Source organism: Myxocyprinus asiaticus, chromosome 41 (assembly GCF_019703515.2).
Source record: "Myxocyprinus asiaticus isolate MX2 ecotype Aquarium Trade chromosome 41, UBuf_Myxa_2, whole genome shotgun sequence".
NCBI lineage: Eukaryota > Metazoa > Chordata > Actinopteri > Cypriniformes > Catostomidae > Myxocyprinus > Myxocyprinus asiaticus.
Window position 1 is genome coordinate 19,361,402 of NC_059384.1, and position 26,868 is coordinate 19,388,269.

The 26,868-nt window shown below is 38.2% G+C and overlaps 1 protein-coding gene across 1 annotated transcript; it reads right to left on the bottom strand.

Annotated features, from left to right (window-relative positions):
* Positions 1-754: 754 nt before the first annotated feature.
* On the bottom strand, positions 755-26,243 carry LOC127432108 (eukaryotic translation initiation factor 2 subunit 3-like). Its single transcript, XM_051682922.1, has 12 exons — positions 26,175-26,243; positions 25,653-25,716; positions 25,393-25,520; positions 9,904-10,025; positions 8,491-8,585; positions 8,215-8,373; positions 6,186-6,320; positions 5,975-6,069; positions 5,662-5,806; positions 5,381-5,550; positions 4,379-4,551; positions 755-1,114 (listed from the first exon to the last, which is right to left on the bottom strand). The coding sequence occupies exons 1-12, from the start codon at positions 26,241-26,243 to the stop codon at positions 1,051-1,053; spliced, it is 1,419 nt and encodes a 472-aa protein (XP_051538882.1). The 3' UTR covers positions 755-1,050.
* Positions 26,244-26,868: the final 625 nt, after the last annotated feature.

Below are 26,868 nucleotides of genomic sequence, written 5' to 3' on the forward strand. Positions count from 1 at the left end.
GCTGGGCTTGGCCCCTTAGTTCCAGTGAAAGGAACTCTGAATGCTTCAGCATACCAAGAGATTTTGGACAATTCCATGCTCCCAACTTTGTGGGAACAGTTTGGGGATGGCCCCTTCCTGTTCCAACATGACTGCGCACCAGTGCACAAAGCAAGGTCCATAAAGACATGGATGAGTGAGTTTGGTGTGGAAGAACTTGACTGGCCTGCACAGAGTCCTGACCTCAACCCGATAGAGCACCTTTGGGATGAATTAGAGCGAAGACTGCGAGCCAGGCCTTCTCATCCAACATCAGTGTCTGACTTCACAAATGCGCTTCTGGAAGAATGGTCAAAAATTCCCATAAACACACTCCTAAACCTTGTGGAAAGCCTTCCCAGAAGAGTTGAAGCTGTTATAGCAGCAAAGGGTGGGCCGACGTCATATTAAACCCTATGGATTAAGAATGGGATGTCACTTAAGTTCATATGCGTCTAAAGACAGATGAGCGAATACTTTTGGCAATATAGTGTATATTAATCATGGATTAAAAAAATAAAATAGCATTTTTGAAGCCATTTTTACCCAGGGTACTACTTTGCCTGTTTTAGAAACTGGCCCAATTTTGTATCAAGATTTCCTGTGAAACCAATTAACTCAGTTTTTGTTCATGAGAATCTGATGTTGTAGATTAAATATTGCGACTGGTGCATGTAATCCGCAATCCGCTTTGCTTGTCATTTTAAAAAAGCAAATAGCACAACCCTCAAAGCAATTGTTTGATCCAAAATGTTTTTATTAGTCATCACTGAAAGATGTTGATAAATGCTGTCAAGCCAAAGAATTATTTTTTCATTGCATTTCTCATATATAAATGACACCAATCCTTCCACAGAGGATAGTGAACATCTTAAAATACAGGGCCAGTGCGTTCCACTCAAAAAGGGACTTTTCCCTTCACTCTGCACTGAGGACGAAATGTGCTGGCCTGTGCACAAGTGTGTGAAAATGGTATAATAATTATGTCCGGTGGAGCGACAGTACGAGCCATTAACAGAATGTGGTCAATCCTCAATCATCGTCGACTGTGGGTGTGATGGTCACACCTCTCCTGATTTGTCCCCAGCCAATCAAACTAAGGAAGAGAAGGAAAAGATCAATAACTGTTCAATAATCCACATTACCGAAACATGGAAAATCGATAACTGTTAAAGTTTGAAGTCAACATTAACTTTCGACTTTTAATGCATTGGTAACGCTTTACAATAAGGTCCCATTTGTTAACATTAGTTATCATTTGTTAACATGAACTAAAAATGAACAAAACTTTTACTGCATTTATTAATCTTGGTTAATGTTTAAACAAATAGCATTACATTTTTAAAATCAAAAGTTGTATTAGTTAACATTAGTTAATGCACTATGAACTACCATGAACTTACAATGAGCAAATTTATTTTTATTAACTAACATTAACAAAGATTAATAAATGCTGTAAAAAAATATATTGTTCATTGTTAGTTCATGATAAATAATGCATTAACTAATGTTGTCGAATGGAACCTTACTGTAAAGTGTTACTAATGCATGTTCCTTGTCTTATTGTGCAAGATTCATCAATGCATAATCAGGGTTGGGAAGTAATGGAATACATGTAACGGGATTATGTATTTAAAATACAAAATATAAGTAACTGTATTCCACTACAGTTACAATTTAAATCATTGGTAATTAGAATACAGTTACATTCAAAAAGTATTTTGATTACTGAAGAGATTACTTTGCATTTTATTGTCATTTGTTTCATTTAATATTTAGTCCTTTCGGATGGAAATCATTTATACATATAAAATGATGCGATCCAAAGTGCATTTGAACAGTGGTAAAACACTTTCTCATGATGTTACATTCATACGAGCAGACATTAGAAATAAACCTTGTGTAAATTGTCAGCTTTATGCTGAGCTAAAATGCTATTTCTAGCCATTTTACATGCATGTTACCAGGCATGATCATATTGTTTTATCAAGAAAATTCACATTGGATTATAATCTTTGATATTAGGGCAAAAATCATATTCTTGATAATTTTTTTTATTGTTTTCTTGTAAAAAATATCCAAAAATCCTTAAAACAAGATACATTTTATTAATCTTGTTTTAGAAACAACACTGCATAAGATATTTAGGTTTTTCAGAGAATGTATTTTTAACATGTGTATTTTGTCTTACTGTACTGGCAGAGTTTTTACCAGTACTGAAGTAGTAATCCAAAGTATTCAGAATACGTTACTGACCTTGAGTAATCTAACGGAATACATTACAAATTACATTTTACAGCATGTATTCTGTAATCTATAATGGAATACATCTGAAAAGTAACCTTCCCAATCCTATGCATAAGAAATAAATAAATATATATATATAATTATTTTTTTTTTTTTTGCAATTTTATCAAAATATAATAGCTTCTTCAGTTCTGAAACAACTTTTTTTTTTTTTTTTTTTGGGCTGACATCAAGCCATCTTAATTTTTCAACCCATCCCCTCCAATCACCAGTTATATAGAGACCACGCCCAGGTAGTTGAAGTCAGAAGTTTAAATACACTTAGGTTGAAGTCATTAAAACAATTTAACCACTCCACATATTTCATATTAGCAAACTATAGTTTTGGCAAGTTGTTTAGGACATCTACTTTGTGCATGACACAAGTAATTTTTCCAACAATTGTTTACAGACAGATTGTTTCACTTTTAATCGACTATATCACAATTCCAGTGGGTCAGAAGTTTACATACACTAAGTTAACTGTGCCTTTAAGCATCTTGGAACTTTCCAGAAAATGATGTCAAGCCTTTAGGCAATTAGCTTCTGATAGGCTAATTGGCATCAATTGGAGGTGTACCTGTGGATGTATTTTAAGGCCTACCTTCAAACTCAGTGCCTCTTTGCTTAACATCATGGGAAAAACAAAAGAAATCTGCCAAGACCTCAGAAAAAAAAAAATGTGGACCACCACAAGTCTGGTTCATTCTTGGGAACAATTTCCAAATGCCTGAAGGTACCACATTCATCTGTACAAACAATTGTATGCAAGTATAATCACCATGGGACCACGCAGCCATCACACCGCTCAGGAAGGAGATGCGTTCTGTCTCCTAGTGATTAACGTAATTTTGTGTGAAAAGTGCAAATCAATCCCAGAACAACAGCAAAGGACCTTGCGAGATGCTGGAGGAAACAGGTAGACAAGTATCTATATCCACAGTAAAACAATTCCTGTATCGACATAACCTGAAAGGCTGCTCATCAAGGAAGAAGCCACTGCTCCAAAACCACCATAAAAAAAACACAAAAAAAAAACCAGACTACAGTTTGCAAGTGCACATGGGACAAAGATCTTTTTGGAGAAATTTCCTCTGGTCTGATGAAACAAAAATTGAACTGTTTGGCCATAATGACCATCATTTTGTTTGGAGGAATAAGGGTGAGGCTTGCAAGCCAAAGAAACCATCCCAACCATGAAGCATGGGGGTGGCAGCATCATGTTGTGGGGGTGCTTTGCTGCAGGAGGTGCTTTGCTGCAGGAGGGACTGGTGGACTTCACAAAATAGATGGCATCATGAGGAAGGAAAATCATGTGCATATATTGAAGCAACATCAAGACATCAGCCAGGAAGTTAAAGCTCGGTCGCAAATGGGTCTTCCAAATGGACAATGACCCCAAGCATACCTCCAAAGTTGTGGCAAAATGGCATAAGGACAACAAAGTCAAGGTATTGGAGTGGACATCACAAAGCCCTGACCTCAATATAATAGAAGATTTGGTGGCAGAACTGAAAATGTGTGTGCGAGCAAGGAGGCCTACAAACCTGACTCAGTTACACCAGTTCTGTCTGGAGGAATGGGCCAAAATTCCAGCAACTTATTGTGAGAAGCTTGTGGAAGGCTACCCAAAACATTTGACCCAAGTTTAACAATTTGAAGGCAATGCTACCAAATACTAACAAAGTGAATGTAAACTTCTGACCCACTGGGAATGTGATGAAAGAAATAAAAGTTGAAATAAATAATTCTCTCTACTATTATTCTGACATTTCACTTTATTTTAAGAAAGTAGTGATCCTAAATTACCCAAGACAGGGAATGCTTTCTACAATTAAATGTCAGGAATTGTGAAAAAACTGAGTTTAAATGTATTTGGCTAAGGTGTATGTAAACTTCTGACTTCAACTGTAGCTGCGTTGGTGCAATCTGCTATGGAATGCCTACTTTTTTTTTTTTTACAGTCAACTCCTGGTAGATAAGTTACAAACGTAAAATTGGTTGCAAATGTTTCATGTTGACTTCAAGTATAACAGGGTCCCAAACACTGGTCACCAAATTAGAATTTGCTAACCGCCAATGTTTTTCCACTCTGCGACTCAAGGCGATCTTCTCCCCCACTTCTGTACAGACAGGGTTGGTGAGCACAATCTTAGCCAAATCAGCTTTCACTGCGCTTACACGGCCTCCCGTTGACAGTGAGCCAATGTTTACCATAAGCACCTCATTCCTCGACAACTTCTGAACCTATAGTCCAAATCACAAAAATTAAAGACTGTAAATCACATAAAAAAATGGGCACACTTAAGAAATGCTTAAATACGTGGGCCTGGGTAGCTCAGCGAGTATTGGCGCTGACTACCACCCCTGGAGTCGTAAGTTCGAATCCAGGGCGTGCTGAGTGACTCCAGCCAGGTCTCCTAAGCAACCAAATTGGCCCGATTGCTAGGGAGGGTAGAGTCACATGGGGTAACCTCCTCGTGGTCGCGATTAGTGGTTCTCGCGCTCAATGGGGCGCGTGGTAAGTTGTGCGTGGATCGCGGAGAGTAGCATGAGCCTCCACATGCTGGGAGTCTCCGCGGTGTCATGCACAGCGAGCTATGTGATAAGATGCGCAGACTGACGGTCTCAGAAGCAGAGGCAATTGAGACTTGTCCTCCACCACCCAGATTGAGGTGAGTAACCGCACCACCATGAGGACCTACTAAGTAGTGGGAATTGGGCATTACAAATTGGGAGAAAAGGGGATAAAAAAAATAAAAAATAGAAATGCTTAAATATTAGTGTTAATGTTGTGCTAGTACAGTATTTAAAAATGATGACAGTATTTCAATGATCATTATTTTGATCATTAAGATATTAAGATAATTATTAAGCCACTAAGAAGGCATGAGGTATGTCTGTGATACATTGATGATCAGCATGTGGTTTTAACTGATGGTGGGTTACAAATAAAAGAAATCAAATAAAAAAAATTCTATGAGAGAAATGGCCGAAATTAGTTTGCAAAAAAATTAAAACCCACAATTAGACTAGATAATATTATGTTTTAATGAATTCGTAGCAAATGTATCACCTTGGCTGCTTTCTTGTCGCCCTCAGTGCGCACACCAAGCAGCCTTCTTAATAGGAAGTAGGAGATCTCAAGCTCTGTGAAGATCTCAGGAAGAGCCTCCACAGCACCGAGGACCTGTCCCACCATACGATCCGCTCTGCACAGTGTAGGGTCAATCTTGGTGCCAACACCTGCCACGGAAAATGTATAACATAACATTAGATTGGTGCACTACAGTTACACCAATGTCACATACAGTTGCATACAAAATGTAAATGTCAGTAATGTAAAAGTCTGCATACCAATAAGGCCACCAGGTGCAGCATACTGGAGGTCATTGTGTTCGGCAAACAACGAGACTATTTTGGAGAAGATAGGTTTGCACATTAGTTTCCCTTCGTGGTCCTTGGAAACAATACCTGGTCTGACCTCAATCTCCTGTCCCACCTTAAACCAAAATGAACACAGGAGAACAGCATGACAAGAGGAACAAGAATAGCAACAGTAAAGCAGACATTTGTTTTACAAAGCAAGTGGATCAGGAATATTGAGACATTGAAAAAGCTTTGCATCAGTTAAATTTGGATCATAAAAATAACAAAAGGATTATTTTACCTTCAGTACTCCTTTGAGAATACTTCCTCCAGCTACACCACCTTTCAGATCATCCACTTCACAGCCAGGTTTATTGACATCAAATGACCGGATTACTATGAAAAAAAAAGAAAAAAAAAACCCATCAGCAATCACCCATTTCAACTAGCAAATTAATTTTAATTATTCTATTACCGGTAAATAGTATTTAAAAAAAAAAAAGTTATCTTACCAATAAGTCTAGGTTCAGAGGTGAAGTCGCGGATAGGCACAGGGATCTTATTTACAATGTACTCGCACACAACCTCAATGTTGTACTTTAGCTGGGCTGAGATTGGGATTATTGGAGCTCCTTCTGCTACTGTGCCTGTAAGAAAGAAATTAGTAAAAGTGAAACTAAAACCTGGGAACACATGCTTATTACAACGGCAAGGATTTTATAAATATGCTGGAACTCTTATGCACAGTTCACCCCCAAATTTTTTTTTTCACTTTGGGTGAACTCTCCCTTTAAATAAAATGCTTGGAGACAAAATTAGCAGATTATTTTTCCCAAAGCAACAAAGTATACTAAACGCAAATAAAGTCAAAGTCAGCCAGCAACAAAATCTTTAGCTGTGTCCCAAATGACGCACTATACACTATGCATTCCGCCATGTAGTGTATGAATGATTAAAGTGTAGTATAGTCCCAAATGTAACACTTAATAGTTTTTTACTACATGAAGTATTTGCCATTAAACAGCTGACAGAAGAAACACATGCGATGTGTTGTTGGCGCCGCTAGCATTAAAGCATTAGCCAACCTCAGTTCACTTGTATCTAAAATAAATGTACATATTCACAGCGTGGGATGATGGTAAAGCATTCAACTTACAATTGTAACATGTTGTCTTCAGTGATGTTTTGCTACTTGCTCCATTATTTACAATTGTTTTGTCAGACCAGCATTGCAACCAGGTATCTCTGCCCTTTCCACTATGTATGACAAGCAGCGAGCGCATGAAGTGTCCAACATTCCACACTTCGTTTTGATGGTTTAAGAAGTGCATTATCTGGGCACTTAAAGTACACTTCATTTTAGCACATTTTCAGTGTTAACATACTACTCGCAATACTTGCACTTCAAAATGATGTAGAATAGTGCAGAAGTGTGCGGTTTGGGATGCACCTTTTGTCAGACAATCTGTTCAGTTACAACTACCAGAAACATACATAAAAGTAACAGTTCACCCCAAAATTAAAATTCTCTCATTTACTCACTCTCACCTCTGTAGGTCCACACAATGTGAGTGAATTGTGACCAAAACTTTGAAGCTCCAAAAAGCACATAAAGGAAGCATAAAAGTAATCTTTAAACTCCAGTGGTTTAACCAGTCTTTTGAAGCAAACTTATTGGCTTGGGTTAGAACAAACCAAAATATAACTCCTTTTTCACTGTACATCTTGCCATTGCAGTCTCTAGGCATGATCATAATTTCAAGCTCGATTACACTTCCTAGTGCTTGATGTATGCGCAGAGCGCTAGATTATCGCACTTGAAATCACGATCACCAAGGAGACTGCTGATGTCAAGATTTATAATGAAAACTGAGTTACATTTTAGTCTGTTCATACCCAAAACTGATTGAATCACTTCAGAAGACATGAATTAAACTACTGGATTACTTTTATGCTGCCTTTGTGCTTTTTGGAGCTTAAAACTTTTGGTCACCATTCACTTGCATTGTATGGACCTACAGAGCCGAGATATTCTTCTTAAAATCTCCGTTTGTGTTCTGCAGAAGAAAGTAAGTTATACACATCTGGGATGGCATGAGAATGAGTAAATGATGAGGGAATTTTTGTGATTTTTTGGGTGAACCATCACTTTAAAATCTTCAAAAGCACCATACAAAAATAAATAAATAAAATTATATATATACATATATATATATATAATTATAAAAAAAAATTTTTTTCTAAAAAAGGAAGCTGGATTTTGCTATAGCAAGCTTAAATGCTGTCTAGCTTTAAGCAACATACAGTATACTAACTGCAAAGAAAGTCCTTTTAGAGGAACCTGAGATTATCTAAAAGGGGACAATAAGGAATGAGCAACTGGGTGAGCTAGCAACTCTTTAATTTATGAGTTGTCTCAACCAGTTTCAAACTGCAATGATCCTGTTTTTAGCCTAAGATGGTGCCCCATCCTGATTCTCAATCCTCAAAACAGGATCTTAAAATCACTTTTCAGATGAGCATCATGCTAAAAACACTTACCCTGAACAAAAGCCAGGATCTGCTCATACTGCTCTTTGGCCTGACTCTCTTTCACCAAGTCGATTTTATTCTGCAGGATCAGTATGTGCTTCAGCTTCATGATCTCAATGGCAGCCAAATGCTCTGACGTCTGTGGCTGAGGACATGATTCATTACCGGCTGTAGAAGTAAATAAGATTAGACATTTGTACATAATAGAAAAAAAAAAAAAAGGGCATGGTAATTTTTTGCAAGACAAAAGTTACCACTGCTTTTAGCTGTGAGCTAGATACTCACCGATTAGGAGTAGTGCAGCGTCCATTACGGCAGCACCGTTTAACATAGTGGCCATCAAGATGTCATGACCCGGGCAATCCACAAATGAGACATGTCTAATAAAGAAATAATAATCAGGATATCTGGGGAAACAACTCTTGATAAATATAATTCCACTATATGAATATCAAAACTAAATTCAAAATTACCTACAATAATACAAATAACACACTGACCAGCAGAAATTATTTCTAACAGCGATTATGAGATAACTGCAAATATTGTGCACTTCAAATTACAAATCTTACAAATGTAACTGCCCAAGTTAAGCGATTACAGAAATGCCATGAACGTTGCATTCCTGTGTCTCATTTTCTGGTGTTATTGCATTGTGTGAGCACTCCAAATGAACTCCGACCATCTCACTGATCCAGAGCAGCTCCTGAAGAGCCCATGAAAATGAACCACCTCCGAGGCGCTCTGATGTGTGCGCCGTCTGCGCCAAACTCCCGTGAAAACATAAGCGAGGATTTTGATAGTGAATGCAAAGCACTACGGTTTCTTTTTAACTGAACATTCGTGTAAATGTAAAATGTTTTTGGTCACTGCAGATTCATACACGTGGCAGAGACACAGAGGAGGAGTGTCACTTCACTTTCGGTTAATTGCGCTTTGATTCCGTCAGGCTGCACGGATGACAGCCTACATTCCGCGTTTCATTTGTTTCTTTTTGCTTTTAGAACAGCACGTGATGTAATAAGGAAAACATCATTATTAATCCTTGAGAATTCCAACACAGCATACAGGTACACCCTCCTTAAACCTGGTCACACTCAAAATTACCTTAAACGATTAAAAGAGAAAACATAAATCCACATCGTGGGGTTCAAAAATCAGAGTCTAATCAAAATATTAATTAAACCTGGAAATAAAGTTTTAGGATTTTGAAGGTGCGATTCACCAAAAGGGCTAAATAGTTGATCGGCTTGTGATGCGCGAATGGCTTACAGGCGCAGAGCGAGTCTCGTCACAATTTAACAGTGTTTAGTCTCCCATTCAACTGATGAAAACATGCTGCATGATCATGAGGAAGAACTACATCAAGATTTAGATTGGAATGCAGGTGTGAAAAACTTAGTTTACATATAGTTTTTCACAGCACAGCCATTGACCTGGAAAATAAAAAAATGGCACTACATGTCAAAAAGGTTGTCGACCCCTGGTTTAAAAGCTTGTTTTAGTGCAGAGGTTGATTGACAGGTGAGGGGTGGTGCTTCCTTGCTGTCCGTGCACACTTAGGACGGATTGATGTTTCACGAAATCACAAAACATCAAAGACTTTTCACTTATTCACTGTCAATGTACAAATCAGCTCTTTATGCATCTAAAATATATATACATTTTTTAAATATATATAAAAACATGACAACATACCGGACTAATTTGAAGTTGCCTTTGGTGCCAGGAATGTCTGTGGGGAACTCATCAGGTGTGCTACTGCCACATGACCTGTAGCATTCTGGCCGTGGACAGCTTGGATCATCCAATATATACACCTAAAAAAGGATCAAATGTGTGTCACCGTACACAGAAAATAACACAAAAAATATATAATGTAAAGCTGAAACGAACAATGTCGACAAAAAATTGACAAATTTCCGTTGTCGAATAGTCATTTGATCTCATTTAACGTAACATGAGATCACATTATTGATGACGTGCGAGAGCAGCACTGCAGTTCGTGCCGGACTTGGGAGAGGAAGAATTTATGGAAGTAAATTCATGACTTAAGTCTTTGAAGCATATAAGCATGTTGAATTGCTCTAATCGAAAAAATAAATGTATTGTATTATCAGTGCTTGCATTTACAGTGCTTGCATTTTGGGAGGCTGAAATTGTTGTATTTTTAAGAATTTTATATTTCATTTGGAAACATTTCACAACTAATTTCATTATTACAAATTCAACAATAAATATTCACCTTCCAAAGTTTGCTTCCAAAATATTCTATTCGTTCTCACCAGTAGGTGGTGCAATGCAATCGGGTATTGACTGCTGAAGACCAAAGCTACAGGTAGAGAGAACAGCCATGTATGTTTTGATGGTTTGTTTTTCAATTTGAAAAGAAATGGAGACAAGAAAACAAAATAAAATAATATATTCTAATATTAATAATAAATTAATGAAAAATTAATTAGGCCTAAATCAATAAACAATAGGTCTACCTTTGTGCACGAGTTGGTACAAAGTGGCCGCACGATATAGTATTAAAATCAGAAGGAGTGATGTCAATGTTACACTGTATCTACGGGGAAATTGTCTATCTTGGTGCATCTTCCCACATTCCTTCTCTTTACAAACTCTTATTTTCCTCTCTGACACCGAAGGGCGCAGTCATACGCACACTATTATGTATTGATGATCAGTTTGGGCGCAACGCGCAGATCTCCGATTAATCAGTTAATGTTTGTACATTTACCCTATGTTAGTGCTTCCACTGCCCTATTGTGCACATGAATTAGGCCTGCCAACAGTTTAACCTCTTTATAATTTTGATATAGTCTTCACAGACCCTAGAAGATTGCACCCCGATGGTCGACCAACAGATGATAAATGAAACATTGCAAACGCACATTTGATGAACAAAGCAGTAATTGTGTAAAAACTGTAGATCGTAGTCTCCAACACAAAAATTATTACAGAAAATAACTTTGAACATTCTCAGCGAGCTAAATTACAAGTACTTATAAAGTTATGCACAAATCTATGAATGAGCGACACTATACAGTCAGATTTCAGCACTTCACAATGGACAGCAACTCTTAAGCACTTAAAAGTGCGTCGCACATTCCTGTTAAGTGCAGGTTTGGGAAACGCACGAGAAAAAGGAAAGAACATTTGCAACTTTGCATGTAGAGAACGCTCTCAAGAGCTAAAACCCATAGTTATCGGAAAAGCACGCAGCCTTTGATTCTCATGATCAATGCAATTGGCTGGGAGCGCTCTCCGTTTCAATTTTAAGTGCTTAATAGCAATGGCAGCTTAGAAAGAAATGGCATGCAAAGAAAATAGTGCAAAACAACGTAGAGAAATTAAGATATAAACATTGCACATGCATTTTGTGGGTCGTGGGTTCAGGGGCAGCCGTTGTCATATTTACAATGAACAAGAACTCTGTTGCACCAAGTCACATACACACATTTGTATTTACTAAAACCAATAAAACCAATGTAATTAAACAAATTTCGTTATCCAAAGTCGTTTTGGATCTGTTTTACCTCACCTCAAGGAGAAGTGCCCTGTCAACACTCTTTAAGATGCAGCTGACCACAGATTTTAAACTGGGCTCACTGTTTCTTTAACTGTTGCACTTCATATAGTAGTTAAATAAAATCTGCAGATAGTCAGTCAAATAATAGAAGTCAGTTGAATCATAATCAGTTGTTATATGATAAACAAATTATAAAATAAAAACGGCACTTGTGTTTATTGTTGATTTTTCCGTCTTTGATTCGCCTTCGAGTAAACCTGATGCAAATTTTGCGCAGCATTTATATTTATTTGTTGTTTATAATTTCATTAGAATTAAGTGAAATATTTTTGGGTATGGTTTATGATTAGTATTGACGACTTGTCACCCATTGAAATCAGTTCATTTTAAAATTAGGTTTGATTTTGGAGTTTATTTTAACCTGGCAAATCTACTCATATGCTCCCAAGCCATGGCTTTCAAATAATATCTCTGAGATTTTCGAAGGATCATATAGTTCTGGAATTTTAATTGCATGTATCTTTTTGTAAATGTTTTCAGCAAACTGATATGAGCTCAGTAAATTGTTGTATGATTGGCTGTGAATAATAAGCCTTTCAATGACTGCTGCAGCGGCTCAGAAAAAGATAAAATATTTTCACCTCTCACGGCGCATTGCACACCCGGTGTAGACAAGGAGTGACGATTCCTGTGTAGACAGCAACATTGATTATGCCAGACAATCGGCTAGAAGTCCGAAAAAAAGGACAGGCTCAGGTAAAAGAGGATGCGGTCAGCCTATTACTGCTCATATGTGGCTGTTGTTTGTGTGTTGGATGTTAAGTAGCCTACTTCGATAGAGACAAAACGTGATAAATTATCTGCTGAGCAGAACAAACTGATTCAGTGAAAAGCACGACATGACCCATTTGAATTCACCAAAACCATATCAATTTTCTTATTTGAAATAAAAACAATTGTCTCATTACATTTTCTAACAGGAATATGATTATTATCATGTGAGCTATTTTGCATTCAACAAAATGCAGTTTATTTTTATTTGCAAACTATTAGTATATTCTGGCTGATGTAACTGGGTGGACCAGTGCTGCTCGTCATAGTAACATCATTATATTTGTGCATAACTTTATAAACATTTTTAATTTACCTCCCTGGAAATGTTTAAAGATATATACATCCTAATTAACAATTACATTTTGTTTAGCAATAGTTTTGTGCAGAATGACTGTGTATGTATTTTACACAATAAATGCTACGCTCATCAGGTGTGCATTTGTAATGTTTTGTTTTCTCAAATTGCTCTGTGGGTCAAGATGAAAGCTTCCTGGATCAATGAACAGTGGAGGCTTTATAGTCCTGCCAATGACATTAAATGATTATAACTCACCTTGTTATTGCGGCGCGCCAAACAAGGAGACATGTGGAACCTGCGCTTTAGGGACATTCACCAATCAAGAGGTCTGCTCTTTGCTCCTAGAGGCGATAACGGTGACAGAAATGTGGTGCTGCACAACACGTGGTGCGGGCAAGAGCGCCCTCGGGTGTCAGAAAGGAAGAGGAGACGATGAGAAAAGTCATTGACATTTTTATGCTCTCTCTGATTTTATTTGATCTATTCATCCATTTATATATCTATATTATGCATTATTATTATTATTAACCTTGGCTGGGTTTCCCGAAGCACTAAGAAGAACGTTAGTAGCACTTAAGTAGTACTAAATCTCAAAGGCGTGTTTCCCAAAAGCATCGTTATCCAAGTCAAACATTAATGCTCTTGAACCACTCTTAAGCCCATTAAGTGCAACTTAAACATATCTTTCTGGAATCTTTCACAGTTTATCAAAGACAATGGGACATTTAATAAATTGTATTAATATATTTTGATAATTGGAAAGCCATTGTAAACTACTTCAGAGGATGAAAGTGTTAAAAAGAAATCACTATGAAATAAATAGGCAGTCTCCGCAGTCTGCGCATGCAACGTGATAGGTCTAAATTTATAAGACACGTAATACAGTATAACATTATATTAGCCTTCTGTGGCAGGGCGAGGGTGGGGCCGGGTCGTGATTACACACACCCGGCCCCTAATTGGGCTGATAAGCCCGAGAGGGATAAAGGCCGACTGGAGACGGCAGTGTGACAGTTATGGACAGCTGTCCGACACCTGTGTGTGTTTGTGCTTTTGGTTGAGTTTATTCATTAAATCATTATTTATATCGTTAAGCCGGTTCTCGCCACCTCCTTTCCATTCACCTTGTTACACTGGTGCCGAAACCCGGGAAGGAGGAGGGATGCGCCCTAGTAGAGTTCTCGCCGCTACCATCCACCCCAAAGGAGCAGCCGCGGCCATCCGCCGGAGGACAGAGGAGCCCGGCCGCCGACCGCGAGGGGAGGAGGGGCTCCCAACCAACCGCCTGGAGCGGTTACCGCTGCCAGGGGTGGGGGAGACCCCTACCGTCCACCAAAAAAGCGGCGGGGTGTTCCATCCGCCAGGGGCCGGAGGACTGCCTCCGATCCACCCGGGGAGGCGCGGCTGTTGTCCACTAGAGCGTGGAGGAGTTGCCGAGGACCGGACTACGGCGTATCGGAGAACCGGAAAGTATATTATTAATTTTTTTTTCTCTCTCTCCCACTGCCGCTCCGTGTTGGCCTTTTCCCTCTCTTTTTAAATGTTTTGTTAATTTGGCACGATCGCCGTTACGGCGTGTAGGTGCCATCTTTTTTTTTTTTTCCTCCCCTTGTCCCTTCCCCTGCTCCAGGTAGACGGAGATGACCTGCCGGCAGACGGGGCTATTAAGATGTTCTTAGCTATGTAGGATTACTCCAGAGCACTCATAAATCTGCGAGCATTTTCAAGTACTACTTAAGTTATGATGGCTTTGGGAAACAGGAGGTAAATTATGATGAATCGTAAGATGTATTCTACGAACTAGGCTTACGATGCTTTTGGGAAACGAGGCCCAGAGCTGCGCAGTGCGCTCACATCTGCAATTAAAAACTTGCGAGGGGCCTGGGTAGCTCAGCGAGTATTGACGCTGACTACCACCCCTGGAGTCGCAAGTTGGAAACCAGGGCGTGCTGAGTGACTCCAGCCAGGTTTCCTAAGCAATCAAATTGGCCCGGTTGCTAGGGAGGGTAGAGTCACATGGGGAAACCTCCTCGTGGTCGCTATAATGTGTGGTTCTGCTCTCGGTGTGGCGTGTGGCGAGTTGTGCATGGATGCCGCGGAGAGTAGCGTGGGCCTCCACACGCGCTTAATCTCCGCGGTAATGTGCTCAACAAGCCATGTGATAAGATGCATGGACTGACGGTCTCAGAAACGCAGGCAACTGAGATTCATCCTCCGCCACCCGGATTGAGGCGAGTCACTACGCCACCACAAGGACTTAAGAGCGCACTGGAAATCGGGCATTTCAAATTGGGGAGAAAAAAACAACAACTTGCGATTTGAAATTTGAACCCATTCACATGATTGATAAGCTTTGTTTCTATCTCGGACAATCCACACATGTAGCATATTGACAGCGTTGCAACAAAAAAACTTGTAAAACACGTCTGATGTCTACTTTGCTATTGCAAAATCTCGGACACGTCTTCTGGGTGGAGGTAATGTTCCCTCTGCGCCGTTTCACGCAGCTGCACTCAAGAGATGCAATCCATAATTTAATGAGCTGTACACAAAACCAAGGAGAAATTGAGAGGTGATCAAATAAAATGCAAAATATTATTCTGTTTGCTCAACAAGTCATGCGAGTCCTTTATCTAGATGCGTGACTTGAAGAGAACAAGCTTAAAGACACAGTAACCCTGAATTCAACATGTTTCTGGTAGAAACGCCATGCCATGTGTTCTTCTAATAGACTATTAGTTGACAGATAATGTATAGTTAATAAAATAACATTATAATGAATATAATTTATAATGAATGTTAATAAAAATATTAATTAAAATGGTTGTATTTATTCTTGTATTGTTTACTACAAAGCACGAAATAGGAAAATGCATGTTCTCTATTGTGTTGGAGTTTCAGAAATGGCTAGAATTTATCTGAACATGAATATTGATAGTAATATAAGTATGTCATTATTATTTCAAAATGTGGTATGGTATGGATATGGGATTGATTATTTTGCACTCTTTATGTTTTAGTTTCTGTACTTTTAAAACACTAAACAATTAAGTCAAGAAAGTTTGAAAGTTAATTTAATTTGGTCAATGCAAGGGGTTAGTCACTGAAATTACCACAGACCATTCACAGCAAGCATGATGTAAATTGCAAGAGATGCAAGAAAATCCATTCTGATTGGCTGGCAGCTCTTATGAGTGCACACGTTTTTATCACTTTATTAGATAGAATCACTTTATTAGATAACAAAATACTGTTTAGAAGTTACCAGGCTACAACAATGAGCACCTCTGTGGAAGAACTAGTCAAACTATTTGACTTGATTAGATTTGCCAAAGCTTGCAAAAAAAACAACAACAAAATAAAACAAACAATTAAGAGCACTGCTTTAAACAGATTGTTAAAGTGATTATTTTAATGAGCTACCACTTTGTGTCATGCCAAATTAATAAAAATAAAAATAAAAAAAACATTCGGGGTGCCTCCAAAAGAAATTACGTGTCTTATATGTAAGATGCAATTATTCCATTAATATGATTTACTGGAACATATATTTTTTTTTAACATTGTACCATGGTAAAAACTGAGCCTTGTTTATTTACTTGCGTTTCCTGAATTACATCAATATCTGCATATTAATGTCCGGTGCTGAAGTAAATAATTAAAAAAAACAAAAAAAAAACAAACAAACAAGGACTTCTACACAGTCAAGGATTTTTAAAATCAGAAATGTAATAATTGACAGACATAAATGTAATAAACATTCAAATAATCTTATCTAGGCTAACAGTATTTTCTAGCAGAGTCATATCTGCCTATCTTCATTCGTAAAAGTCAAAGCTCAGTTTTCAGCTTTTCTAATGTTAGATGAAAAAAAAAAAAAAAAAACGTTCCCGGAACAGGCTCCAGTACCTTTGCGACCTTACATAGGATAAGTGGGAATAAATTCATGTGTATTTTTTTACAACAACAACAAAAACTTTTATGATCATCTTCATTAACGCCGCTCGTTATTTTACATAGAGAACACCTGTTTCCCAAAACAGCACTTAGATTGCTCGTTTAATGCTTCATTACGGGAGCTGTCCGGTCCAACACTGAAACCTTGGCCAGTATGTCCAGTAGTTTATCTTCGCAACATGACAATAATGCAGAAATACTGACAAGCATGGACATTATATGTAACCTTGTCGAGACGCCAAAAGTTAATAACGATCATAGCATTTATTTAAATAAATTTTGACTTTGGTAAGATGGGGTTTCAAATTGATGCTCAGCTTTATAGAGATTAATGATAGAAATGCATGTATGTGAATCATAATAAGGATCTCTAATGTTGCCAAAAGTTTTTCTTTTGCTGGAAACTGAATGCACACGGTATTATACTTTTTCTATTTCATAAAGTTTTTGAGTCAGAGAATGTAAAACCTGGTGTAGTACTTTGTCAATTAGTGCAAATTGTCCCTTCATTTACCTGTGCATTTGTCTTCTGGATTTTGGAAAATAATTATGTAACATTCTAAAATAATTTAATCACATTTTATGACTAAATATTAAGTCTAATATTTGGATATATTAACAGGCCTACCAACTCCATTGATAAGTGTCATTACTTTAAGCTAATAAATTATAATGTAATGCGGGGCTAAATAGAAAATAAATTTAGTGCTAAAAAAAGATACATTTGTGAATGGAAATTGTTGTTAAAGTTACAAAAATATTTCACTTGGAGTCGCTTGACGCCATGAGAGGGTTGGATGTGTGAACGGCGAGCTCTGCGCACTTTGCTAGTTTTTAATACTTTTTATGTCATAAACCGGTGAGATTCGATACACCCTGATTCTTAACTGTTTTATGAAGACAATATGTCAAAGAATTCAAAATCCTCAGGCTCTGTAGATATTAAAAGACACTTACGTGCTCAAGCTGATACCTCAGACAGGGCCGCAGACCAGGGACTCAATTTGGACGGTGCGGCGGGAGAAATTCAGTATCAACTGGCGAGCATGTCCACAATGCTGGCGAAGGTCGTCACAGACTTAGTGGATCTGGCTGTAATACGTCGATCGATCACTTCCATAGAGACAAAATGCTCTGAATTGGTTACAATATTGTTGGACGTCGAGAAACAGATTATCTGGAGTAATTGGAGAGAGAATTAGCTGCTAATCTGCAAGTGACCAAGACAGACTTGCAGCATGTTTGGGGAAAAACTGGAGGATATGGAGAATCGTAATCGACGAAACAACATCTGAATTGTTGGAATTCATGAGCATGAGGAAGGCAGAGATATGGTGAAATTCCTAGACGGGCTTTTTCCAAGTCTGCTCAACATATCAGGCCATAAGCTAGAAATCGAGCGAGCTCACAGGGGCCCGGTTCGGAGATTGGCTGAGGGAGACAGGCCCCGAACAATTCTGGCCAAATTTCTGAGATCATCCAATAAAGATCTCGTGTTTTGCGAAGCAAGGAGTAAAGGAAAGCTTTCTTGGAAGAACCACAGCATTTTCTTGTTCCCAGATTTTGCGAATTCGACAAGAGAGAAACGTGATCGATTCAAGGAATGTAAGAAACTCTTACATCAACGGAAGATAGCGTTTGCTCTGATGTTTCCGGTCAAACTGAGAATAAATGCCAAGGATGGCCACAGAGAATTTACATACCCACAGCAAGCATTCTCCTTCATAAAAACATTGGAGTAAGCCATTGTGATTTTCATGTTGCTGCTTAGTGCACCTGACTCACTGAACATACATTCGACTGCCCGAGGAAGCTGGACACCTTCTTTGTTTCTTTTTGTGCTGGTTCCGCCTAGTGGCTGGAGTTTGTTTTGTGTAATATCAGTTCTTCGGGACAGCTGGTGGATAAATATGCACATTTTTGGTGCTTATGCCTCGTGGTGTGGAGTTTGTTTTGTGGAACATCTCTTTCAGGACATTGGAGTTATTGGGTCTTTTGTTGCACTCATTAATCGGCCGAATGGGCCGGCTTACTGAACATTCATTTGACTGTCTGAGGAAACTGAACGTATTTTTTTTGTGTGCTGGTTCCGCTAGCGGCTGGAGCTTGTTCTGTGGAGGAACACACCTTAGGGACAGTTATGTGGATGAATCTACACGTTTTTTTTTGGTGTTTATTCCGCTTATTGGCTGGAGTTTGTTTTATAGACTATGCTGTGTAATTCTGTCTCACAAAATCTGCATAGAAACACCAGACTTGAGCAATCCGATGGCAAAGTTGTCATGGGGACTCTCGTAGGCGTACATGGACTGTTTGAGTTTAGAGGGATGGACGCCACTTGGCGCTGTCATGCGTGGGGTTAATGCGCACGTTTTCTTTAGTGCTGGCTCAAGTAAGAGCAGAGGAGTCATTACATTGATAAGTAAGCATCTACAATTCAAATGTCTCAAAGAGATTAAAGATAAATTAGGAAGTCATTATTGTTTTAGCGGAAATTCAGGAGCAAAGTTTGATTTTGGCTAATATCTACACACCTAACACTGATGACCAGGGCTTTTTTTTATAGATCTTGAAGGGATGTTGCAAGCCGCTGGCACCCCTCATGATATAATATTGGGAGGAGACTTTTGATGGACTCAGTATAGTGAAGCAAAAGTGTGCAAGCCCCCTAGAGAAACATTGACACTTCTCAGGATGTGTAAAAAAACTTGGTCTTACAGATATTTGGAGACTTTTGAACCCATCTGGTAGGGACTATACATTTTTATTTAAACAAGATTTATTCTAGAATAGATTTTTTTAATATATATCTAAGTCCCTCATTTCATCTGTTGTTGATTGCTCAATTGGAAACATCTTAATCTCAGATCATGCCCTGGTGAGTTTACATACGGTGAAAAAGAAATCATATAGTTGGCGCTTTAATGTATCCCTTTTGCAAAATCATGAATTTGAACAAATGTTAAAAGCTGAAATTAATGTTTATATGGAGACCAACTGGTCCTCAGTATCCTCTGTGGGCGTGGCTTGGGAGGCAGTTCTTAGGGGCTGGATCATACAGTAAGCATCATTCACCAAAAAATCCAAAGCTGGAGAACTCGTAGAGTTGGAAAGGAATATTAAAAGTACAGAGGCAAAGCTGAAGCGCCGAATATCATCTGATGGCCTCAGAGAATTGACCCGACTGAAATACAGATATAATACTATTTTGTCAAGGAAGGTGGAGTTTTGGCTATTCAGGGGAAGACAGTCATACTTTGAGTCGGGGGACAAAGCAGGGAAGCTTTTGGCTAGATATATAAAGCAGAGAGAGTCTTTTTCTACCATTCCCTCAATGAAATCTGCTGGTGGGGAAATATTTACCTTGGCCATTGATATTAATAATGCCTTTAAAGAATTTTATCTTGATCTTTATAGTTCCATGTCTTCGTCTACTGATGAAGATATTAGGAACTTTGTGGAAAAAATTATCTTGATTCCGAGATAACCTTGGAAGAGCATGGCAAGGTAATTAAGGCCTTGCCTACAGGTAAGGCTCTGAGGCCAGATGGTTTTGTCGCTGAATTTTTTAGATCTTATGCTACAAAATTGGCTCCACTTTTGTTAGAAGTTTATACGGAATCATTAAAGAATGGAAAGCTTCCGCCAACTTTGACACAAGCCCGGATCAGTCTGATTCTTCAAAAGGACAAAGATCCAAGCGAGTGTAAGAGTTACCATCCAATTTCCCTGATCAAGCTAGATGTAAAAATATTGTCAAAAATTCTGGCTAACCGATTAAGTTATGACATCTCTTATACATATAGATCAGGTGGGGTTTATTTGGGGCCGCAGCTCTTCTGATAACATTAGGCGTTTCATCAACATTCTGTGGTCAGTGGCGATTGATCTGACTCCGGTCGTGGCCATCTCACTTGATGCCGAAAATGCGTTTGATATGATAGAATGGGATTATCTTTTTAAGATTTTGGAAATATACGTGAATGTTCGGGAATACTTTTATTGGATGGATTAAGTTACTTTATAGACACCCGGTAGCAGCAGTACAAACAAATGGATTAATTTCAGATTACTTTACTCTGAATGGGGCACCCGGCAGGGTTGCCCTCTTTCCCCATTATTGTTCTGTCTTGCCCTGGAACCATTAGCAGCCGCGATAAGAAGGGAAGATGATTTTCCAGGGGTGGTGGCGGGACATATGGCGCATAAACTTTTGCTTTATGCAGATGATATTTTATTATTCATCTCTGACTCCATTAGATCTATGCCTTGCCTCCATACAATTATTAATTCCTTTTCTAAGTTCTCATGATACAGAGTCAATTGGTCTAAATCCGAAGCTTTGGCACTGACAGCGTACTGCCCAGTAACGGCTTTCCAGCCTGACGCCTTCCAGTGGCCCAAACAGGGCATTTAGTATTTGGGTATTCTATTCCCAGCAAATTTGTGTGATTTAGTCAGAGTTAATTTTGACCCCTTAATAAAAAGGTTTGAGTGATGTGGGCAGATGGGCTTCATTACATTTATCTATGATTGGGAAGGTTAATGTTATTAAAATGAATTGTATTCCAAAATTCAACTACCTGCTACAATCTCTCCCTGTAGATGTCCCCATTTCTTATTTCAAGCAATTTGATAGCATAGCGAAGTCCTTCATTTGGAATGGTAAGCATCCCAGAATACATTTCAATAAGTTACATAGGCCGATTGACAAAGGTGGGCTAGGCCTCCCCAGTTTCTTTTTTTTTTTTTATATATACTATGCATTCAGTCTCAGATATCTGGCCCATTGGTCGCTTCCACCTGAAAGAGCCCCTCCCTGGTTTTATATTGAACAGGAAGTTCTTGCCCCTATTTTGCCATTACAAAGCCTATCAAACTAATCGGAGAGGTTACACCCAGTTATCTCGCATTTGCACTCGGTGTTGAGAACTTCTGAGAATTTGTTTCAACATTTTGGGATTCCCAGATCTCAGTTTTATAGGTATTTATAGCTGCGCCACCTGCTCTGTATTGTTTTTGGGAGTAGCATACACCCCCCTAAAGCGGCAGATACTCTGGGAGAGGTGATTACTGATTTTGGAAAAGGTCATGAGGCATCAGTGTATTACTCCCTACTAATTCAGTGTCTGGGGATGGAGCTTTAACTTCTATCAAGAGATTATGGGAGAAATATTTAAATTTGGTATTGGAGGAGGGAGTGTGGGCTAGGATTCAAAAAAATGTCAAATTTGCATCTAGAGATGCAAGGGTTCACCTTATGCAATTCAAGATTTTACATAGATTTTATTGGACCCCCTTCAGATTGTATAGGCTTGGTCTTAAAGACACACCCACCTGCTGGCGATGCTAATCAGAAGTTGGAGACACAACCCATGTCTTTTGGGGGGTGTGTTAAGACAAGATTTTTGGTTGAAGGTTCAGAGTTGTTTGTGTGACGTTTTGGACACTCAAATTTTACTTTGCCCCAGACTTTGTATTTTGGGCGATGGGACGGTCATAAATTTGGGGGACAAACATGTAAAAAAAATTGGATTCTGACCAATATTATGATTGGCAGACAAATTATTTTAAGGGGGTGGAAGTCGGACGGAGCGTCATCATTTCCATAGTGGTGTGCTGAGATGGGGAGAGTGGCAGCTTTTGAGGAGGTGACAAGTAGAAGGCTGGGGTTTGGGGACTTGTTTGTCAGAAAATGGGGTAATTATTTAGCAGTTTTGGGGGACTCTTGGGGAAAAGATGGGGAGAGAAAAGTCTAGTTTAATTATGTATGTTTATTATATATTTAAAAATAAAATGTGTATTATTTTATGTGACCACAGAGGTGTTCGTTGGGGGTTAGGGTGGGGTTGGTGATTGGGGAGGGATATTAGAGGGTGTTAAATATTGTGTTTTTCTCTGTGCTTCACTTAATTTTGCTTCAGTTCTTGAACAGTTTTCCCTTGGCACACCCAAAGCCTTGTTTCTGGCTATGGCTTTCCAATGATCCAAATATATCAATACAAGTTATTAAACATTCCTTATTCTCTGATAAAGTGCGAAAATGTGAGAAAGATACATTTAAGTTGCACTTATGACTTTAAAGTGGTTCAAAGTCCTTGTTAATTTACAACGTTTTTACTTTACTACTCTGATGCTTTTTGGGAAACGCGCCATAGAGATTAAGTACTACTTTAGTGATACTAACGTTCTACTTAGTGCCTAGGGAAACCAAGCCATGGACAAATAAGTGAAATGAGACAAAATAGTTTCCAATTTGGGACTGGTCACCCTACTATATAATACGTAAAGCCTACCTACACAGCAATCAGCTCTTCAAACATCTGAGTTATGTAATATCCTGGACAATGTATCTGCAATCTTTTTATAAACATTTTTAAAAGCCAATGCATTCCACATACTGCTCTGTGCTTCACTACAACGTAAATGCATCCACTCAGCACGGTCCAGTGGCTCGCTCTGTGCGTAGCTTCGCCACACCTTTTGATAAAGATTTTGATAGCTGACAGCTAAATAAAACAGGCTGTGCATCTAAATAGGCTAAACAATTTTGCATGCAGATGAGAGGGACATCAATAGGCTATTTCTAAAACAGACAACTAATAGTTCTCTGGCACATGTAGGTTGCAGAACCCATGCCTACGAAGAAGAATGTTGGCACGAAGCCCTGTCTTTAGACCCTTCCCTGACTAGAACGGTTTGTGTCACAGGCATTCCTTAGACAGTTGCTTAATGAGAGAGAGATAATATGTAGTTGGATAATTATTCTGTTGCACGGCATTGAGAAACTGATGACGACGCCGGTTGACCACTCAGTTGAAAGGTGCATTTCATGCCCATCCACATGTGCAAATCAAATATATATCTATTTTCTACCCATGAACAATTTTGAAAAACAAACTATCAAAACATACACAGCTGTTCTCTCTACCTGTAGCTTTGGTCTTCAGCAGTCAATACTCGATTGCATTGCACCACCTACTGGTGAGAACAAATAGCACCAGGTTGAGATTGCGCATTGGTACTCTGCTGCATTTCCCGGATATGGAAGGTTGAATTTCCAACCGAATTTGAACCACTGAATTTGAGGAAGCGAATTTTGTTAAGTGAAATAGAACGGGCTGAATTTTACCTGAACTTTGGAAGGTGAATATTTTTTGTTTAATTTTTTAATAATTAAATTAGTTGTGAAATGTTTCCAAATGAAATATTCAATGCTTAAAAATACAACCATGGTAAATTTCAGCCTCCCAAAATGCAAGCTCTGTAAATGCAACATTTAAATGAAAGCACTGTAAATTCAACGCATTTAAATGCAAGCACTGATAATACAATGCACTTATTTTTTTTTATTAGAGCATTTCAACATGCTTTTATGCTTCAAAGACTTAAGTCATGAATTTACCTCTAGAAGAATTACACAGCTCACAGTCCAGATGCACTCTAAACTTTCCAAACAGCTTCAGGTGATGTAGATCACAAAGAATGAGGGAATTATATGTCCCAATCTAAGGGGGAGAGATTGAAATTGCACCCGGCTGATGCACACTCTGTCACGGGGACAGCTAGATTATAACATGATGGCTTGCGACTTATTGAATCATAATATATGTGTCACTGTGAAGAAAACTGGCAATACACAGCTTTATTATTAAGAGAGAGAGTTTGTTTTTTTGTGAGTTAAAGATGGACTGAAGTGAACAGAAAGGTGAGAGAGGTAGTCTACGCCCCATTATACACTGCAACAAAATACGTTTTTGATTTGTTTTGGCTTATTTTCCAATATAAATATCTAAAATTCCTTTAAAACAACATAGCTATACTGCAGAAGAAAACTTTATCTGAGAATGTTCAATATAATATTAAAAACACAAATACTTTTAAATATATGTATATATTTAAGAGAATAGATCTTGAATAAGAATATTTTGTCTTTACTGCACTCACAGAAGTATAAACAAGTTAAAAAATACACTTAAGATACATTCTCTTAAATCAAGTCTAAATATCTTATATGTTGCTTCAAGAAAATATCTTGTTTTAAGGATTTTTAGACCATTTTAAATGGAAAACAACACAAAAACACTTGATGATAACAGGATTTTTTGCAGTGAATTTCTTTACTGAATTAAACTTTATAAAAAGTTGGGTTTTTTCCCCTTTAATTCAGTGAATGTCATTTAGAGGAATTTTTAAAATATGATTTTGTCCTCGTTATTGTTAGTAAGCACGTTTAATACATCCTTTTAAGTCGGGGCACAAGTTGAATAATCGGTTAAGAGCTAATGATTCATCTTTGCAATAATCGCTGAATAATCGTTAATTAATCGATTATCAAAATAATCGTTGTTGCAGCCCTAATTAGCAGCAAGAATCTGCCATCTTGTTCTGAACAATGATTTGTATTAACTCCTCTTTGAGAAAACAGTCCAATATGGGAAAGTTTAAAAAAAAGTGATGTATTTTGCTTTAGCGAGCTTAAATTGAATCAAACAATAGCTATTTCTAGCTTTTTTCATAGTGTAGCTTGCAATTATTACCTAGGTAAAAATGTTTTACCTACCTTTGCATTAGCATAACCCAACTTGATTGTAATGTTTCTCTCCAGCTCATTTTTGAATCTGACAGTGTGAACTCCAGAGATTGCTTTCACCACTGTGGATTTCCCATGTGCAACATGACCAATAGTTCCTACAGACAACACAAGAAGTTGTGGATCTGCTCTTATGAAAACATTTTTGACAGTTGTGTTGTGTATAAAGACTATGCATGCAAATGCTGTAACAAGTTCATCTAACAGAAAACAATTCAAAGAACTCTCACCTATGTTTATTGTGGCTTGTCTGCTGATGATCTCTGGGGAGAGCGGAGACAATTTGTTCACATCCTGTGAAGCAAGACAAACAGATGTGCTGTACTTATTAACTACAAATAATCAAAGGCAAAAGTATGGTCTACTGTCGAATTAAACTCGAAACAAGGGACTTAAGAGAAGAATCAACTAGCTTGTACGATGAAAAGAAACGGACAGATCTATATCTCTTTTTGCAATCACCTTCCATTCACATTCCCTGTATGTAAGGATCGGTACACAATTATTCCACTGCTAGAACTATATTAAACTGGTGCTATGGCAAAAGGCGGTTGTTTTCACAACATTTTCACATATTTTCTACACGGGGTCCTTTTCCATCCCCGAATTAATCGTGTGGTGAGCTTTCACCGGTGTGAAACAAGCCTGCCTACCATCGTCAGACCATAAAATTACTCAACTCGAACTGGCGATAAAGCCAGGACCTACAGAACACATTACATTCGAATAATTAACAAAATATGAAGACTTACTAGTGTACTGAGGTCTTGTTTAGAAAGATGAGGCTGACCCAACGTTGTTCCAGACTCGTCGCCCGCCATCTTGAAAGAAAAGGAATGAAAGTATGACCGAGCATGTGCCTGAACTTTTTTTTATAAATACATTTATGCCATTAAACCATAACTCGTTTTATTATTATATAGTATTGTCTATATACCTATAGACTACATCATATAGTTCCCCGCTACACTGTATAAAAAAAAATAGGATAAAACAATATAATTCCATACATCTGAAAGCGTCCTGTAGGCATGGGATGATGCAATCGGTTTCTTGAAAAGGTCAGCAGTTCCTCAAGAGAGAAAATAAACAAGATCGGACATTACATCCAGGATTAAGAGTAGCGTTGAAGCGCTTAAAACAAAAACATAAACAACAGCATGTAGTTTAGCTAATATGTAATTTACTAATGCAAACTTGAACACACGTTGATTTGATGCGGATTAAACTAGGGTCCGTCGTCTGTTTTTGACGTCATAAGTTTTGTAGTTTTAGTGTACCTAGTCGTGCAACATCAGTGGTCTGTGGGCTCCAGCTGTGTGTGTGTTTCATAACGGATTTGAAATGAGCATTGTAAGATGATTTATTTTAATAAATGGTAATGCTGCAAAATATAACTTTAAAAACATAACATAACGTAATATTTCATTTATTTTAATTTTATCC

Coding starts and splice junctions, on each gene's coding strand:
- LOC127432108 (XM_051682922.1), bottom strand. CDS start 26,243: ATGGCGGGCGACGAGTCTGGAACAACGTTGGGTCAGCCTCATCTTTCT. Junction 10,026..25,392: donor TGGGTTATGCTAATGCAAAG/GTAGGTAAAACA, acceptor ATCCTTTTTTAG/GTGTATATATTGGATGATCC. Junction 8,586..9,903: donor GGCAACTTCAAATTAGTCCG/GTATGTTGTCAT, acceptor TTTCTTTATTAG/ACATGTCTCATTTGTGGATT.